This window comes from Stegodyphus dumicola, chromosome 8, assembly GCF_044657685.1.
Source record: "Stegodyphus dumicola isolate Sdum_Otavi_A_Nest chromosome 8, ASM4465768v1".
NCBI classification, from domain to species: Eukaryota; Metazoa; Arthropoda; class Arachnida; order Araneae; family Eresidae; genus Stegodyphus; species Stegodyphus dumicola.
Genome location: NC_140775.1, coordinates 44,690,615 through 44,710,104, shown reverse-complemented (window position 1 = coordinate 44,710,104; position 19,490 = coordinate 44,690,615). Strand labels below are relative to the sequence as shown.

The following is a 19,490-nucleotide window of genomic DNA, read 5'->3' as shown; positions in this document are numbered from 1 at the left end:
ACGATGATAAAAATTTGGGAAACACTGTCATAGAAAGTATTATAAATACAAAAACATCTCACGATGTTAAGTAATTTTCCAGGTTTATTTTTATCATAATTGTAAAAATACACGTAATTAATTATGTATTACTTAAACGTTATACATTTTATTGTTTTAATGAAATCGAAGCTTAAATGTCGAGATTTATGTTTATGTTCTTCAGATTAATTTTTCATAACTTAAGTTCATAAGGTCAGAATGCTTTCTTTTTAAAAGCTTGTAAAGTATGTAAATCTAAATCAGCGTTTACAGGTTTCAGAATTCAATTAAATCATCACTAAAGTTTTCGTTCCTGAATCCGAACACCTAAAGTTTCAATCAATCCTAATATAGTTTTCATGCCTCATCGTGCGTATTAAAAAAAAGAATAAATTATTGCTGAAGTCTGCTACAAGGAATGAAAAATTTCATTTGAATTCTAAGTCATAATATATAAAATCTGATATATTTGATACATAAATCAAATATGTTTAAACATATATATTTGTTTTGTGCATTTGTTACGATTTCAGTAGGCTTGGTTATACTTCATCGTGCTTCCTCAACCTTGCTTGCTTCCATAATTGTTTTCCAGTGGCTAGAATTCTGTCTGCTTTTGTACTTTCCATTCTTGCTATGCTTACAATGGTGCCAATTAAAACACATATCGACAACACAAAAGAAATATATATAAACATATATATTTGTTCTGTGCTTTTGCTAGGATTCCAGTGAGCTTGGTTATACTTCAGCGTGCTTCTTCAACCTTGCCTGCTCCTATAACTATTTTCGAGCGGCTAGAGTTCTTCCTGCTTTTGCCGTTTCGACTCTTGTTATGCTTACAGTGGTACTAATTAAAACATATATCGACAGTACGAAACAAATATATATAAGTATATTTTTTTGTGCTTTTGTTAAGATTTCAGTGAGCTTGGTTACACTTCAGTGTGCTTGGTTAAACTTCAATGTGCTTCTTCAACCTTGCGTGCTTCTTTTCAGTGTCTTTAAAGAAGGATGAATAAAGGTGATTTATCCCATATTAAGCTTCAGTTGTTTTTTTAAAGAAAGTTCTACTGATTTTTATGTAGCAGCAATTATAATATATTTCATATAATACGCAAGAGAAATAATAGACTTCCAAAATTTCATGTTTTGTCAAAAACTGTTCTTTAGTGTTCTTTAGTACTGAGTGTCGAATACAATTAAATCTTAATATTTATATTTTACAAACACGACTTTGTTATAAGGATCTGATTTACAGTTACATTTCCAATATAGCGATAAGCACTAGAAATAAAATTTTGAATTTCCCTAAAACATATGTATTATTTTATTCATGTTTATTGCAGCATTCTTTCAGATAAATCCATTTCTAGATAATGTTATTTAGAAACTTCAAGTATGTAAAACCATGAAATCTGTTTTATTACATATGCCAATGTCGGATAATTCTGGGAAGTACTGCAAGCAGATTGTAAGGTTTCAAAAGCCTATAAAATCCATGCGAAATACATTTATTTTCATAGCAAATAATTTCATAATATATAAAATGACAAAAAAAGAAGTGAATTAATTTCTGATTTAAAAAAAAAAGATACAACTGGAAGTTCCAAATTTAACCGAAGCCCTTGAAACCATTAGTTCTTTTATCGGTTTCAATAAGCCGCATTAAAGGCGTTTGTTTACTTAATTAATTAAAGCACACTACGTACTTGAAACCTAACTGCCTAACGGGAAAAATGCCTGAAATAATTTTATTTTCAAAATTTAGAAGCAAATATATACACTCGAAACTATTAAATATAATAAAAAGCAATTTACATATTCAACTTGGCTAAATTATATTTCCTTCATTTAAAATTCATATCATAAAATCATTACATATTAAATACTAAGGACTAACAAAAGTGTGGAAGTTCTTTCTTTCCTGTGATAGCTAATTTGAATAATTTAACTTTAGAAATGCCCAAAAGCAAATTAGCGAAGAGAATATTAATTAAAGATTAAATCTTTGAATAGAGATAGAAAACATAACATTCTCAAGTAACTTACCGTCACTGTGATGTTAAGCTCGCTTGATATGGCTTAGTTATATACCAGTATTAACTATTGAGTTACGTTGCCCCCAAAATTAATTACTTCCAAAATGAACTGGTATTTAAGGTATTTTCTTTAGGTTTGAATTAAGCTCTTGTCAGAAAACAGACATTTCCGCCCGTATCTTCATAAACCCGTTAATTCTCTTAAAGCACAATAGTCTGATATGATATAGATGGTATTAAAAGTGCATTATTTAAATATTATTCTCTTACTGTCAATAAAGAAAGCAAATCTTACATGTAACCAATCTGTAATTATCTTAATTAATTGTCCTATAAACATTACTTTTCATTCATATGTATCTAGACTTTTAGGACAATGAATGCATAATACATTTCTAAAGATGAATTTCATATTCAGAAGATATAATGCTTAATTATGAAGAACGTTCATCAAATTCGATTGTTTCTCAGTTTAGGTCTCCTATTTGATAAAAGGAAGCTATTCTTATTATTAATTAAAAAAGTAAAAAATTTTAATTTGAATCTATGGTTTAAGTATACATAATAGTAAACGAGTAATTCTACCACTTTTCTAAAACGTATGAACTTGTTTATGCATGAAGTATTTTAAACATATTTCTGAGTTTTAGTGGTAATAGTTTTCGTTATAATACAGGTTGTTTCAAAAGTGTCTTTAGTTTAGTTAAAAATGTTTTTAAAAAATGCTTAACTAGCGAAAGAACACATACTTCAGAGCATCCTTGTCTATTCAAAAGCCAACTTAGTTGACAGCTATTGAAATAACTGAAGGTGATTATTTTGACAGATCCTTTCTTTGTCTCTGAATTTGTGGAGGAAATGAACACGTGCAGCCTGTTCCCTTGCTCTTTACTAGATTTTTTGCTTGAGATTTCCTTCATATGCAAAAAAGAACTAGTTGTACACTGAAGTTTTAAATCCTATCACTGATGCTGATCAGAAAATTACACCTCAGATACTGGAAATCGCACTGAGGAAAACAATTTATCATAGAAACGCTGAAGGTCACTATTTGAAGTAGGGAGATAAAAAGCCCTAATTCTTTACGGCACATATTTTGAAATAAATATATTTTTCAAGTTTAAAATTGTTTTTCTTAATTATCATTATTCTTTAAAACAATTAAGCACTTTTGTGACAGCTTGTTTTCATACCTTATTATGTCCCTTTATGACAAATTCTTTTGCAAATATCTAAAGTATTATATAAAATAAGGCACTAATATTTTTATTATGGCTCTATGTGACACATGTTGAATAAATCAGTTCAATGAAAGCAGTAATTTCAGGTGAATAAGAAATTTCAAATTTTCTGTTTCATGTGAATAAAATTACGAAAAGTACATTGCGATAAAAGCCTGGAATCAAAATGGATTCGAGTTCTATCGCATATTCTTTCTGCTCTAAAAATGTAAATTTCTTTGTCACAGGCAGAATGAATACATTGACGCATTACTGGAGAAAAATTAATTCAATATTCGGGCTTAAAGAAAAGCTGCTTTTGTGAACAATTAAAGTTATGTGCTAGTCATAAAATATGTTGTAATAAAATGAAATACTAAATTGTTTTTAATGAGAACTGAAGATCACATTTAAAAAGGACTTGACTTCACCTACCAGAGCTAGGAGGTAGGGAAATCGGAATTTAAAAAACATTTGGCTACGTTATTGTTTACAGCTTTAATAATTGAAACCTAGGAAAACGGAACAATTACTTTTTACTTCCTTGTACGAAGTAAAAAGGAAGTATTGTAATCGCGAAAAGTTTCAGGCAGCATATTTCAACGAAAATATCCATTTTGACCGCTATCGAATGCAATTTAACGATGTTTTTGCGTGATATCTGTACGTAACGATAAAATAAAAGACTCGTTTCCTCCAAAAAAGTTATAAAACTGCTTTGAAATTAATTCTGAAGATAATTTTTCGTGGCCTCTGTTCGAACGTAGTACGTACGTATCTCGCGTAACTCAAAAACGAATAGCCTTAGAACGTTGAAATTTTGTATATAGGACTGCTATAACATGTAGATGTGCACCTCGTATTTTGGTTGCAATCGGCCGTACCAAACGTATATAAATATATTTATATATATATATCCACTCTGTTACCCGGCTCAGTGATCTCAGTTTCTTTACTCTTATATGTTTGTAAATTGTACATTTTTTGCTTTAAAAATGATTGAATTATGTTTTTTTTTTTTATCTTCCGGTTAAGGTCTTTAGTAAATCTGCATGCAATATGTTTAGAATTATCAACAATTTGAAAGTTGTTTAAGTGCCGCTAAGCCTTTTTTTTTATGGCGGCTGTTTATATTTGAAACAGCAGACTAGTGGATTTGTTGCCAATCTAGAGAAACTTAGCTTCGCAACAACAAAGATAACGCCTCCATTTATTATTGCCAATTAAATCATGCTTAATCCTTTCTGGAATTTTTTCGAGGAAATAAGTGTTTAAGATTTACTTCGTAAATTTTAATATAGATATTTTGAGTTTTTATGTATTTTTGCCTTGTCAGGAAGTGAGAACTGAATTAATTGAATGAGAAATACTCAATCGTCTGTGAAAAACTGTTTCTTTTTTTGTTTTGTTTGCTTAATTTCTTTTATACATCATTCTAGCTTTATTATAATATTTGAATAGAACATGTGGCAACGATTAGATAATTCTATTCTTTAAATGATATAAAATATGTGCATTATGAGTTATAATATGAACGTAATATAATACTGTTAAGTGAATCTAACGCCAGGTGTCGCTATGGTAAACAAATACTAGAGTGAATTTTAAAGAATGCATTTATTCTATTGTGGTTTATGCGCTGTCGGCGAAGTAGATTTAATTCAATCCAATAAGTTTAAATGAAATGCAAGAAAAAATGCGTATAATTTAATATTCCGTACAAGGAAGTCATGTGGTGTACACATCAGATTTTTATTTATACTATACATAAGTTCGGTATCTACTCTACTTCACAGTAAATGGACTCTTTCTTCCAGTGCTCTTCACTTCTAATCTGGCAAGAAGAATAAAATTGCTCATGAAATTGCAATCTAAAGTTGCGTAGCAACGATGTCCTCGAAACAGGAATAGTGGATCTGCTTAAAATGCAAAAATGGCTAATTTAAGATGTTGACCGAACCCACTTGGAGCGCTATTAACGCAATGAAGAGATTTTTTATGTCATATCAGTCGGCCATAATAGCATACATATCTCAAAGTGCAAAGTTGCTGTTCAAAAGTGCTGCTGTTCATTTTTGGAACGTAGCCTACGACTAGCAGTGCGAAATAGGTGGTCAACACATTCTACAGAAACCTCTCATAATTTTTCAGGATGATGTTGAGATACGTATAATGCAATCTATAACTAAACTGTTCTCTTGATGAAACTGAGAAGTGGTATATTATCCACTGTATTTCCCGGCTACAAGACTTTGTGACTTTGATTTGTAAGATACAGGAACGTTCGCGTACTCTTTCAGAGAACTTTCAGGCAACAGATAGCTCATTCGAACCATCAGATATCATGCGCTGCAAAAAAGCTGTTATGCCACCTCTACAGTGTTGCCATCATATTATACACAATGCTGGCGATTGTATCGAAGGACAGTAAATGTTTCATAGAAATAACTGTTTTATATTAGGTGCAAAAATAATAGTTTCTGCTATTAAACTTCTAACCCTGGAGAGAGAGAGAGATTAAAAATAATACAAATTGTAAATATTTAATGAAATCAAATGTTTAATTGCTTATATTAAAATTATTTAGACATCCCGTATACGCTTTACACTAATTTATTGTAACAAACCAATACAAAATATTTGTCTTAAGAGTTTGTCTGAAGGCTAATCATAAATGCAGCGTTTTCCTTTTTTTAAAAATTTGTGTCACTAATTTTAGGCATCTTTGCCTTTATTACTTTCTTCGTAAATATTTCTATGTCTGTTTATCAGAAACATAAATTCTAAGAAACGTTTTAGAACTAGTTGATTAGCAAATACAACAAACTTGGTTAAATCTACTTTACATTTTATGAAAAGATGTTTTTAAACGTATATATAGTGCATTTATACGTATGTATAGTAGCAATATTTTTTAATCGTTATTTTTATTTTGGAGCCAATTTGATATGTAAATGAAATATCAAATCATATTATGCTGATTTTTAAATGCCATTAGCTACTAATATTCAGGGAATAAATATGAAAATTTGAACATAAAAAAACCTCTATTAAGTTTATAAAATCCATAACGCATAAGTTTTTTAGTAAATCATGCATTACGTGATCTACCGCTTAAATTAGTTACTTAATTATTGGATGTCGCCATTAAATCGGTCGCTACTTTTAAATTCAAACGTGCCATAAAATGATGGGAAATGATTGAAATAACAACCAATTTTAGTGCTACCATCTAAAAAATAAATTTTAAAAATCGGAAATGTTTTAGATTTCAACGGTCGCCCAGAAGGTTTTTTTTTAAGTTTTTTACGCTCTCGTTAAGTTCGCAGTCTACCAGTCTGCTGTTGCACTCACTCCTGCTAACCCATTTAACTTTTTGTCTTTTTAGTTTTATTATTAAGCACATTTTCTGCGCACTTAGTTCATATACAATTCAACAGCAAAGATTACAAAATTTCTAAAAACAGCATAGCAGTATACGTTTAGAATTACCGATGCAGGGTTAAGTTTCCCATACATTTTTTATTATTGTTTTGTTCAACTTTTTTCAGTTAATTATATCAATGTTCAGTTTCCTTACTATGATGATTTTACAAAACTCTTTTTTTTATCTTTTTATTATTAATGTTTTGTGTTTTTATCTTACCTGTTAAATATCCCGTTCTTGGCGCTTACGCCACACAAAATTCGATACAACAGCAAAATCACAAAATATTTAAAATCAGCATAGCTTTAGAAATTCAGATATACAGTCTCCCGCGTTGCTGGGAATAAAAATGTTTTATTCCGTACCGTGTTGTCACTGCTCGCTTTCAAATCCTTGACTTTGTTAATCAAAAATTCGTTAAAGTTTCCCAAAACCTGAAATCGATAATAAAACAAATTCGAAATTCAAGATTCGGGCTTTCAAGTGCCATGTTCAGGAGGAAAACTACGTTATTCAAATTTTGATGGCTCTAGGTACCGTTGTTTCTTCACAATATGAGAAACATGCATACATTCATGCAGATTCTTCATTATTTAATTTCTTTAAATATAATATAGGGTGACAACATTTAGTGGCAACAATTCGAAAAGCAATGCAACGCATTTAAGTTGTTTCGACGCAAAATGCCCTTTCGAGACTAATTTCCCGTTCGGGACTAGCGACCCGTTTGGGCTAATAACTAAAAGCGAAAATCGCATAATTACATGATTATCGTTCTTTAATATCCTTCTCTAAAACTGATTGGAATTGACTGATTGAAGCTGAGAGGAAACTTAATATATTAGAAAAGTATAGACTTTAACTTTCCGAAATCTATTTAAATTTTAAATTAATTCTCCGTTATTCCAGGCTGATGTGAACTGAAGATACGCACCATGCAACAAGAAATAAAAATTGAGTAATATGCTTATAGGAATAAAGAACTATATAATATGCGATTATGGTTCTACACATCCTAAGCAACCACAACAGTCTCCTCGCCATATAAGAAAGCATCTTGCTTCGCAATTCAATATGTTAAAAAGACCAGAAGAGAGGTTCAAAGTTTGTCAAAATCATGCTTAAATTTCGACTACGATCTAATCGTAAAATTTGATGAAATTTTCAAAAAGTCTTTATTACTTTATTTTAAAGCTTCTGCATTAAGTTTCCCAGAATTACTTTTGTTTTGTCTCTCCAGTCGTTAGAAGCAGAATTATAGCTGTTTTTTTTTCTACGCCTTGAACTAGAAGTTTCTGTTTAAGAACCCAAAAACTGATGTCTAAAGGTACACAAACTACTTTAAATAATTTTAAAATGAGAACTTTTTCATTTGAATACTTTTGGCTATGTTCAAATATGATTTTGAAATTTTTTATTTGGTGTTAAAAGCTCGAGAACAAGATTAATTTTGCAGTTTAATTTTCACATTTTGCAACATTTTATTTTCCTTCTGTTTGAGTTTGCATCACATTAAACCCATTTAACCTATTTTTTGAAAAATTTGATTTTTTTCAACTTTTCTGTTACGAAAACACTTAAAATATTACTACAGTACTTTTATAAAACTTTCCACAAATATCCTATAAAATAGTGGGCATTAAATGGACTAAACGTTGAGGTTTATGTACAGATCTGAATTTTTTTCGGACAATTTTGTAAATGAAAAGAGAGAAATTTCTCGAAAAATAGCTAATGCATGTACTCAAACAGATATATTTGATAGACATTTTATTTTATTACTTGGGGTTTACTCCATTTAATTCCTTATACCTTAGGCCGACCAGTGGCCGAGCGATAAAGTCGCTGAACACTGGTAGTTCGGTCCTAGGTTCAAATCCCGCAAACGGGCTGGCTGCATGGGCGTTTTCGTGGTTTTCCCTATGTGTAACATGTATACGAGCCAGTTTTTCTTAGAAAGTCCTCCACGAAGGCATCCCTCCCCTCAGGTAGATAGCCCTCGTGTGCTTTGCCATAATTAAATACACACACCTTATACCTTAATAAGTATAAGTGACAATCATAAAAGTAAAATGTTGATAAATATATTTGCAAGAATATATCTAGCATTTAACGTATTTTTAATCCAAAAGGCAATAAAAAAACCAAAATTTATACTTTGATAATATATTTATCACGTGTTTTTATCATCCTAAGAAATATTCTGCTAAATAACACCGATTTATTTGTTCTGTTTCCCAAACTTTGGTTGTCGAACGTAGTCGTATGCCTTAACAATTCAAACTCAGGACAAAAATGGGAACATCATTCAATAAACATTTGTAAGAATAATTTCCGTGCATATGTAAGTTTAATAGTCTCTGAATAATATTGACTACCATTCTAATTTCATGATGAAACTCTTTATTTTCTCCTGTTAAGATGAGTCTTTACTTAAATTTATCTAAAAAGGAGCTTAATTGCTGGCAGTGATACTCAGAAAAAATCACAAATTTAATTTTCGTGCTAATTTGATTATGAAATAATAATTTACGTGAATACCTGAAACAATAATTTACGTTAGCCTTGGCGAATTCCCAAAAATATTATTAACTGCACGTTTAAAGAATCTCTAGAAGAAACTTTTCTTTAAAAAATACCTGAATTTTTCAGAAATACTTGAACAAATGTAGGATTATATATAAGAAACTATGGTGAACAATTATTTAATAATAAATTTGACAATATACATCATTTATGAGGTAAATTCGACATGCAATCGAAAGCAGTGGTCATACACATGAAAAATGTAGCTTGCTTGAAATCGAAGACCTTTCTTGATCTCTTTCATTTGTAAGAATAATCACGGACATTAGGTAATCTTGTAGAGACTTGAGGTATTTTTTGAAAGGAAGAAAAATGAAAAATGAGCAACGCTTTCGCCGGGAATAGAACCACGGACCTCTGGAATACGCGCCCAGCGGGCAGACCACCACACCACCAACGCATGCTAGGAAGGCGGGAGAAATACCTTACATATTCTCCCTTTCAAAGGGCGACTGTGGTTTTTAGGGGACCCAATCGCCAAATCCTGGGTGTGAAGGGTCATCATCCACCACCCTTTTAGTTCGAGCGCCACTATAAAAACTTTTTTTTTTTTTTTTTTTTTTTTTTTTTTTTTTTTTTAAGCAGGCAAGATGAAAAATGAGCAACGGCTTCGCCGGGAATCGAAACATGGACCTCTGGAATACGCGTCCAGCGTGCAGACCACCACACCACGAAAGCGGAGAATAAAAGGAAGGCGGGAGAAATTCCTTATAAACTTTTAACTTATTTTAGCATCGTTTCCTTTTCTTAAAGCAAGTTTGACAATTATTAATAACATTAACTTCAGTGAATGCTACCCTAGGCCTTCCGAAAGTTTATGAAATATTGAATTGTCAGCATACGATTAGCAAGCCAAAGATCACTTGTGTTTCTTGAGGCTGATCTGAAGATATTCGCGTGATAAAGTTCGAAGTAGTGATTTGAAAAATATATATTAAATCTTAAATAACATATACGAAAGCTGTTTGCACATTTTTTAGACGACTTTGCTTTGATATAAAAAAATCACCTCCTTGAAAAACATTTTTTAACGGCAGCTATATTTTTGAAAGTGCAAATTATCATCTGCTTAAGTTTGTGCTCTTTGCGAAGGAAATGATTCGTATTTAGTAATTAAAAAGTACTGTGAAAGCCATGATTTTTCGGTATCTAAAGCAACGATACATAATATTGTCAATAAGAAAGGAAGAAACGTTTGGCTCAAAATTTGGCTTCAAGGACAAAAATTGTTCAAAATATATATTCAAGGGAAAAAAACGAAATGTTTCGAATGTTGCAAAGGTTAACTTTGCAACATTCTTAACTTATTATTAACTTAACTTTAATGTTAAGAGAATATCTTCGAAGTCAAAGGACAGTTGCCATAATCATTAAGATACCCAGGGTCAGCTCCAAACAAAGCGATTAATGCTAATTTGAATCTTAAAAGAGCGAAAAAACGTAATGTGAATCTTTATCTCCATGACATATCGCCGAAAGTAGAACGCACTGCTGAATTCCCTATGAGGACAAAAATGGAAAATGTTATGACAATAGATGAATCTTGGGTACATTTAAATGACCAAACAGAGATCCATTTATTACCATCAAAGAGCAGAATAAAATCTTAGAACATGGTTCAAAGACTCTTAAGAAGGTTTTTCAAAGGGATTTATGATTATTGCTGGTTTTTTATATAACATTTGATATAACGCTGGTTTTTGATACAAAACTTAAAGAGAGTGCAGAAAACTGTTAAGGCCAACTCCACATATTATCAGGAATATATTTTATACCCAATGAAATATATATGAATGATATGAAATATGAAATACCTTCCCTTTAGCCACAGTGACATCCATCAGTAGAACTGCATCAAGACAAAGCAAGCAATCGCATGTCAAAACCCACTGTTAATTTCCTAGAAAGAAATGGAACAAGAACCTGTATCAAGGCCATACCCATCATTCATATCCCTACTAAATCTTCTGGTGTACCATTGAAGAATTTTTGCCTTTTGGACTTTTAAAAGGCGGATTGCAAAGACGTCGACCAACAACCCTCCTTGGACTTTGGAAAGCTGTTCCTGAGGAATGAGATAAAATACCTCTTTCGCTACTAAAAGATGCTTTATTGTCTTGGAAAATTCCGTTGCAGAAAGATAGCGAAGAACAAGGATTATCAAATAAAACATTTAAAGCGCAAAAATTTTAGGTAAAATATTTCTGGAGACACAATGAAACCTGTCTAAAAATATGTACCAGTAGCGTTACTATTATGCTGCTTCAGTCAACTTCAGTGCCACGTTTTTTTCTTTTCATTTCTATAAAAGATTTATTCTTAACAAATATAACTAAGATTTGTTTTATTACATTAAAACGAGAAAATGAGTTTTCCGAGAAAAAATTTTTAACCGAGAAAATTCGTTTAGAAACTATGCAAATCACATAGTTTCTAAACATAAGTGAGCAAACTCTAAAATATTCATGAAAGTTAAAAACATTTACTTCGACTTTGTAAGCCATACAGGCGAAAACAAATATCAATAATCTTTTAAGCTCGGCAAACTTCCGCAACAAATAAGATTAAACTTATTTCAGCTTTAATAAAAGTTCTAATAAATTTTAATAACTGTGAGTCAAAATTTTACAGAATATTTTCCTCCCTACGAAACAAAATCTTTTATGCCACGACTGAGACAGTAGTTCTAAGCAGTCCACAACCCCTACATTATGGTTCTGAATATCTCGCGTAAAACGCTGCTGTTCTAAAATCTATTCTAGCTGTAGAAAAAAAAAGGAGGGATATGTTAATCTGAAAAGGAAGAATCCCTAATCGCTATCAAAATCTGGAGCTATTTATCCTTAATTTTTATTATTGTAGCACTTACTATTCTCCTGAATAATCATTAAAAAAGTCATTTTAGACAATAATAATAAATAAATGGTAATATTACCAGCAAAAACATATAGCATATGAGGGCAAAATTAAAGTTTCAACTAGAAATCCTTTAGGAGAATAACATTTTCTCCCATACCAAATATTTTAAGCCCTATAATACATTCAAGAATACTAAAGAAAAACTGCTTAATTCAGTTTGCTTTTTGCTATATTAGACTAAACTTCTCATATTCAGCTATGTACCTTTAAATGTAAAAGTACAGCTTCATAGACAGCACAATCGCCGGGATTCAAATCTGAGTCGAACTATCAGCAGTCCTATCGATGCAGCTACCCATATAACAAGGTAAATTAATGCTGTAAAATATGAAGGGAGAGAAACAATATGAATAATACTTGAGGCAAATCAGTTTGAGTAGTCTTCAATCGTTTCTTAGTAAACTTCTATTCAAGTGAACTACTATATATTAGCAACTGAAGTGAACAATTAGCATAAATAAGCAACAATTTGAAACATTCTCGCTGATTGTAATTTTGTTGGAACTCAATCCAATTTTATTGAAGCTTTCGTACTGCAGTGAACGTAGTACCAACCCCAAAGAATCTCTAAGGATTCTTTGCCAACCCTTCAATAAAGCTGGATTACGCTTCTAAGATTACGCTTAAATCTGGTTTACTCTTCCAGCTGCTTTCAACGTAATAGCAATGCCTCAGACTGAAGAGCTTTCAACAGAACTGCAATTATCGAGAATTTTTTACTTTTTTGCTTATGTGCGTAAATTTTAACATTGTGCTTCTTCACTTGGTTTTTAATGTGAATGGTGTTTATCATGTGAATACGAAAAGTATATTAAAGTTACACGCATACATGTTTTCCTCAAATCATTCAATAGCAGGAAATGCTATAGAACATCTTTAATTCGAATTCTTATGGCACGAAATTTTCGCGAAGTCAAACAAAATATTTTTCCTTATAGAAATTTCTCAAATTTCTCAGTTGATCAAAATAATTGATAATCCGAACGTCTTTCGAAAAAGACTCAGAAATTATTGCCTTTGCATTACATTCTCAGGAAACCGAAGTTCATATTATCCACCTGTCATTAAGACCTACCAGCAGCCTACCGGTAAAATCCTTCTACTTCGAGTCAAATCGCTACGAATGGGCTGGCTGCATAGGAATTTTCGCGACTGTTCCCCATGCGTGGAGCAAACACGTGTCAATTCCCTTAAAAGGTTCTCCACAAAGGCATAGGAATAGCTCTTAGGCAAATAGCTGTCGTATACTTCGCTTTTAATCTAAATCATCGTAATCCGCTAGTCATTGAGAACTTAAAATGCAAAGTAATTTGCATTGCCATAGATTTCTGGTCATTTTGGTTAGCAACGGCAATGCTGCAGTCGAGGATGTTTAAAATTATACATTACAGGAAATTATCATTTATTTTAAAAAAGCAATTTTTACTTTTACTTTGAGTAAAACAAGTCTCAGCTATCTGACATACTACGCTGTTTTGCACTAATAGTGTGTATAAAAAGGCTACAGCTCAAACAATCTTATTCAAAGTAAATCTCCAAGATCTAGAGTCCATAACAGATAGCATTCAAATAAAATAAATGTTTTTTAATATGGATTTGCTACATTTTAAATAAATATATACTTCTAATAATTTTTATTAGCACAAAGAATAAAATTCGAAATCTGTGACTTTCAATAACGAAACCTTTTTTCTCCAAAATGTACCTCTATTATCACAACTGTAACGTAAAAATACATAAAAGAGAAACCAAAACATGAATGAAAACAAATGAGATCAGTTTATTTAAATCGTTTTCATAGCTCAAAAATAAACTGAAAAGCTAATATAAAAAACAAAAAAAAAATATTTATTTCAAATTCTCTAAGAGGCAAAATTAAATTTTATGCCGATAGTAGTTTTATAGAAAAAGTCTGCGCATTTTAAAAAACATTGTGGCTATCTATCTTTGAATGCATTTCTACAAAATTAATACTATTGCCTAATTTCGAAAAGGTACTGGTCCACGAAATATTGGCATGAATACCCATGAAACATCGGCATACGCGTACAGATTTTAATATTTAGTAAAACACACTAATATGCCTGGTAAAATTATGTGTAGCTTTTAATCCAAAACAATTATTAGGAGAAAATATAATCATAGTTAATATTTACATCTAGTTTTATAGATGTAGTAAAGATTACATTCAACTTCGAAATTTTTGCTTTTATTTTATTTGTTGTATCTTTATACCAGTTTCTTAAATTGTGGGTCGCGACCCCCATTCGCATAATTTTTATTGCTTGATACAGAATGCAATAATGTAAGAAAAGGCTTTAATTAAACCAATAAGGCCTATAAACAATAATGCAATATAATAATATGCATAGTTATCCTTCTGTATAGCTATGCTTCTGTATGTCACATGTATTTCTATGCAATCTAGCTAAATATTTCAAAACACATGCGCTTTTTTGGATTAGTGACCCATCATAGGAATCAAATGCACTGTTTATAGTAATTTATAACACACTGTTTTTATGCTAATCTACATTGTAATTTGACATTTCTATTGAACATCGATTAAAGTATAAATAAGCTTTGCACCAAATAAGAAATACCCGAAAAAAGTACACATTTAAATCATTTTCAAGCATTTATATATAAATTTTAAAACAGTATTCCATACTCCTGCTTAATAAGTGCTGTTCTTAATAAAGTTTTTTTAATAAGTATAAAATCTGATATTTTAAACTCCAGTGCATCTTGGATGAGCGTTATTCAAACGGAACTTTTAAAATGTAAAATTAAACTTACATTAATTTCAAAACATATATTATTGAATTTATAAAAATGTAAAAATTTAAATTAAAAGAATATGTTTCATAGGCTAAATGCGTTTATTGATGGGAAACTCTTTAGAACTGAAACTTAAAAAAAACTGCTTGATAAATTAACAAATAGTAAAGCAAAAGCACACATATCATGTTTTAAAATAATGCTCGAAACTAAGACTTCAGCGACTTTTGTCAGTGACAAAAACTGAAAGTAACAAAATGTGACAGTTATTTTAAAAGTTAGGCGGTTTGTTTTCTGAAAGTCGACACAGGAGAAAGGTATATCATATGACAACCGAAACATCTGTCAGTGTTTGTTAATGATTAAAATAGTTTCGTTCATGTCAGTGTAACTGCCATTTTTTCTAATTTTATAATTAGCATGCTTTTCAGTTGCTGATAGTAACAGTTAATAGTTACTTTGCTCAGAACAAGTTGCTCGTTGAAAAGGATATTGACAATGGTTAGCTCTGAAATAAATTTTCTTCCTTCCTAATTTTGTTTTGGAACGCATTTTTATTTTTTTATTTTTAAACTGCTTATGTTTCTTTCTCGCATTCCTTATGTATTATTTTTGCAGTATTTGTTTACTAACTTTGAAACGTTTAGAAAATAGTACAGAGAAAGTGTACTTACCAATTGTAGTAATAACTGTCAAAGAGTACAGAAAGGCTCCAGAAAATGTCCATTGAGTGCTAGCTCCTTCTTTTCCATCATATCCATCTCTTATTGCATTCACTACATCTGCTTGAAATCTTTTCACTTCTTCTGTCACTTGCCGCGTCCAATTCTCCTTGTACAAAACATTCAGTTGGTCTGTAATGGCCCACAATCTTTTGACAGTGTCCATTCTCTTGTGCATTACTTCATCTACCTTCTGTTCTTCGTAAGGAGCCTCCAGAGCTTGGAAAGCGAAGGCTCCCAAGATACTGTAACCAACCACAAGGGCACACAGACCCACGTGTGAAAACATAAAAGCTGTAAAGCGTCGACAACAAGTCTTGCACTTATTTTCTGGTGGACGTTTCCGATGCCTGGACGGTGGACCACGTCGACTGGACCGCTTCCTTTCCAACGCCATTTCAAACGCAAGAGACTAAGTTTAGGGTTCATACCAGACGTGGATAATCGTACGAAAAAATGATTGCAAATATAGAATATCGTTTAAAATTTCGCTGTCTTAAAACTATCTTTCTCAGTGTTAATGGTAATTGCTAACATCGAATTCTCGACTAAATTACTTCATGTTTGCAAATATATGTTTTTTTAACGTACTTAATGAAGTACGTCATTAGTTTCTAATTTGTCTCCTTGACATTTTTTATTTTAGGTATCGAAAAAATTAGTTTTATGTTTCACATATGTATTCACATTTTTATGCACACTGCATTTTTACAATTCTTCTTTTTACTTTTCTCTGTTACCTAATCGGAGTTTATCGCTGCTTCAATTTTAAAAGAAATTTTATTAAAGTAGAAAATAATATTATCATTTTTAAAAAAATTTTTTTGAATTCTTGAGAGGAAAACAATTTTTTATAAAATTTTACAAAGAGCATGTAATAATGAAATTAAGTGATTCGAATAGTTATTTCGGGGTCTATTTTAACTAAACATTTCGTAGAACCTTTTCATAGTTATTTTAGACCATTAGATAGAGCTTCAAGCCTATCAGTTACTAAATGCTTTCATGGAGTTCATAGACATGGCAATTAGAACTTAAAACTTGAAACAGTTCATGGAGTTCATAGACATGGAAATTAGAACTTAAAACTTGAAAATAGTTTTCCACTTCTTCTAATAATTGTGTTTTATTTAAGTAATTAAAAGAGAAGTCTCACACGGAATAATAAGTTCATATGGAATGTGACCAAAATTCTGTGCTTTATAGTTTCTTTTAAATATTATTTTTCCTTTTCAGGCTTTCGTTTACGGCATAGTTTTAAAAAATGTGCTGCTAGCTTACCGAGCAGGGTAAAATTGCGTTAATTTCTTAAGATAAATATTTCAGAAAGCAGAAATGATATTTTTGCAATGCTGCAATTTTTACGATATTAACTGAAATTCCAAAATAATTTTCTTTTTCAAATTTTATTACCTAAAGTATTTTTTTACGTAATGTTGAAATGAATTGCTTAGTTAATTGTTTAGGTAATATTGAAATGACTTCAGATTTTCAGATACGTGTAAAATTTCAAGAATGTCCTCCATTCATTTTAATCCTTTAGAACTGATTGTGGCATATACAACTATTTTCTTGAAATTATTGCAAAACATTTAAAGAATAATGAAATACGAAATTTGTGATCAAGTATGCTTTCTTTCTTAAGACTCGGTGCAACAAAATTTCCCCAGCTTTTAAAGAATTTTTTTACGTTTATATAACCTTATACGTAGTACATTTTAAATTTTGAAAAAGACTGTAATAACATTCAATATACAACTCTTAATTAAAAATAGAGGCTATTAATAAAATGAAAGCATAACGACAATATTTTTTTTATTCTGATAATAACATTTCTCTTACTCATGAATTTTTAGGTGAAAGATTTGATTCTGAAATAAATTCTTATTATCAAATAAGGAAAATAGAAAAGGAATGCTGTTATGAACATTCGTTAAGCCTAAATGCCGGTGCGGATGCACTGTAATGGTAAACAATAAAGCAAAAGCATTGTTTTCTACCTATATCAGTTTGCATGTTCCCACAAACTTGCACACGTTAAAATCACTTACGTATTAGCTTTGCACAAACCTTTGCATCAGTAGTTAGTTATGCACGAACAATGAATGCATGACTATGCATTCTTCTGTGGGTCACTCATTCTCCAAACACTGCAGCATCCTGCTGTTCTTACGGATCTTACACGGCGGTGTGCAGTTTTGGCGCAAATTCCGGTTTCTATTTTGCTTTTCTCTCGCATCCTCTCTTGATCTCCATCTTCCTCTGCCTGTCGCGAATGCTGATTACAATGCCATCTAGCGGCGAATGTCGGAAACAGAATTGATCGAACTTATTTCAGCGATGAATAATTTCGTTGGTTGGCTTAATAAGTACAGAATTCCAATTATTCGGACTGCGGATATTGTGAACTATGATTTTGCGGATCGTTGCCCCTCTTTCTAGGCCAATTAAAAGTAAACTATTTTTTAATTTATTCGCAAGCTTTATACATTTGTTCCATTGGTTTAAATAATATAAGAAGAACCATCTGAAGTACCCGGCGTTTGTTTGGGCATTATGCACAGTGAAGAAGCTTCATTAGGGGGCGGGGGGGATGGGGATAGTTTATTCGAAATTTGAGGTAAATATTAATTTTTCCTCTTACTTTGCTTGAATGTGAACTATGAAAATTTTATCAAGCTCGAATAAAACTGTAAAACAATTCAGAACTAACACAACCTCATGTAAAGATTTTATTAAGAACTGGTACTTGCTTTGTTATCAGTTACGTCTGTTTCCAGAGATGAGCTTTCAGAAAATTACAATCCATTTTGACGGATTTCTTTACCGTTTTCCAAACATTTAAGAAAACTGATGAGAATGCACTTAAATTTTGCTTTAATGATTAAATAAAGTCAGCTTTATTTTATTTGGTTTGAAATATATTATGCATTCAATTGTACGCAAATAAAAATAATTTCTTTCTTCAGTTTTAATATACTAAAGAAAAAGAGCTTTTGTTTGCATCCGTTTGTAAATGCAATTATTAATCAAGAGTTCCATCGGCCTTCTTAATAAATAATAATTTTATTGGTTTATTTCAGTTGAGCTTGGAAAAGGCGTGTGCGTTTAAGCAAAAAAAAAAAAAAAAATATTGCATAATTTTGTAGAAAAAAATCGTAGTTGTAATTCTGCTGTTTACAGAAGTGTGCATATATATATATATGTGTGTGTATGTGTGTGTGTGTGTGTGTGTGTGTACACTTAAATTTACATGAGTTTTACGTGTAAAATAAGTTATATAAAGAAACCTTACACGATTATAATAAAACGCACTTTAAATAGTCAGGTACTTTTCAGCTATCGTGTTTCTTTATCATACGTGATTAAAAATACTCGTTATAAAAATTAAAACACAAAAAGTTTGTCTACAGCACGACTAAAATTGTCCGAGTAGATTTTTAAAGTCGTATTCAGTTCGCACCAATGGGTCGGATAGTAAATAAATTAGAATAAATCGACATCAATTTTTCCCCGTAATGCCATTCATCAGTACTATTTTGTATTACTGAAATTACCAGAGTCTTTATTTTATAATTTTAGTTTGTTTAATCGAAAAAACTTTAACATAAATAATTTAGAATTTTTAAAAATCTACAAATGTGTTATTAATATTCTCATGAAATTTTATTATTTTGGAAATATGATAATCGTGCAATAAATTCATGGCATGTAAAGAATTAGAAATACTTGTGTTTTAACTAATGACCACACGTCCCGATTTTGGCGGGAC

At 31.0% G+C, this 19,490-nt stretch overlaps 1 protein-coding gene across 1 annotated transcript in view; it reads right to left on the bottom strand.

Annotated features, from left to right (window-relative positions):
• LOC118202062 (potassium channel subfamily K member 15-like) overlaps positions 1 to 17,971 on the bottom strand; it is a 167,488-nt gene extending 149,517 nt beyond the window's left edge. Inside the window, exon 1 of the mRNA XM_085821797.1 lies at positions 15,671 to 17,971. Within this exon, the coding sequence (XP_085677923.1) occupies positions 15,671 to 16,115 (445 nt within the window). The 5' untranslated portion in view covers positions 16,116 to 17,971. The remainder of the gene's footprint in view (positions 1 to 15,670) is intronic.
• Positions 17,972 to 19,490: the final 1,519 nt, after the last annotated feature.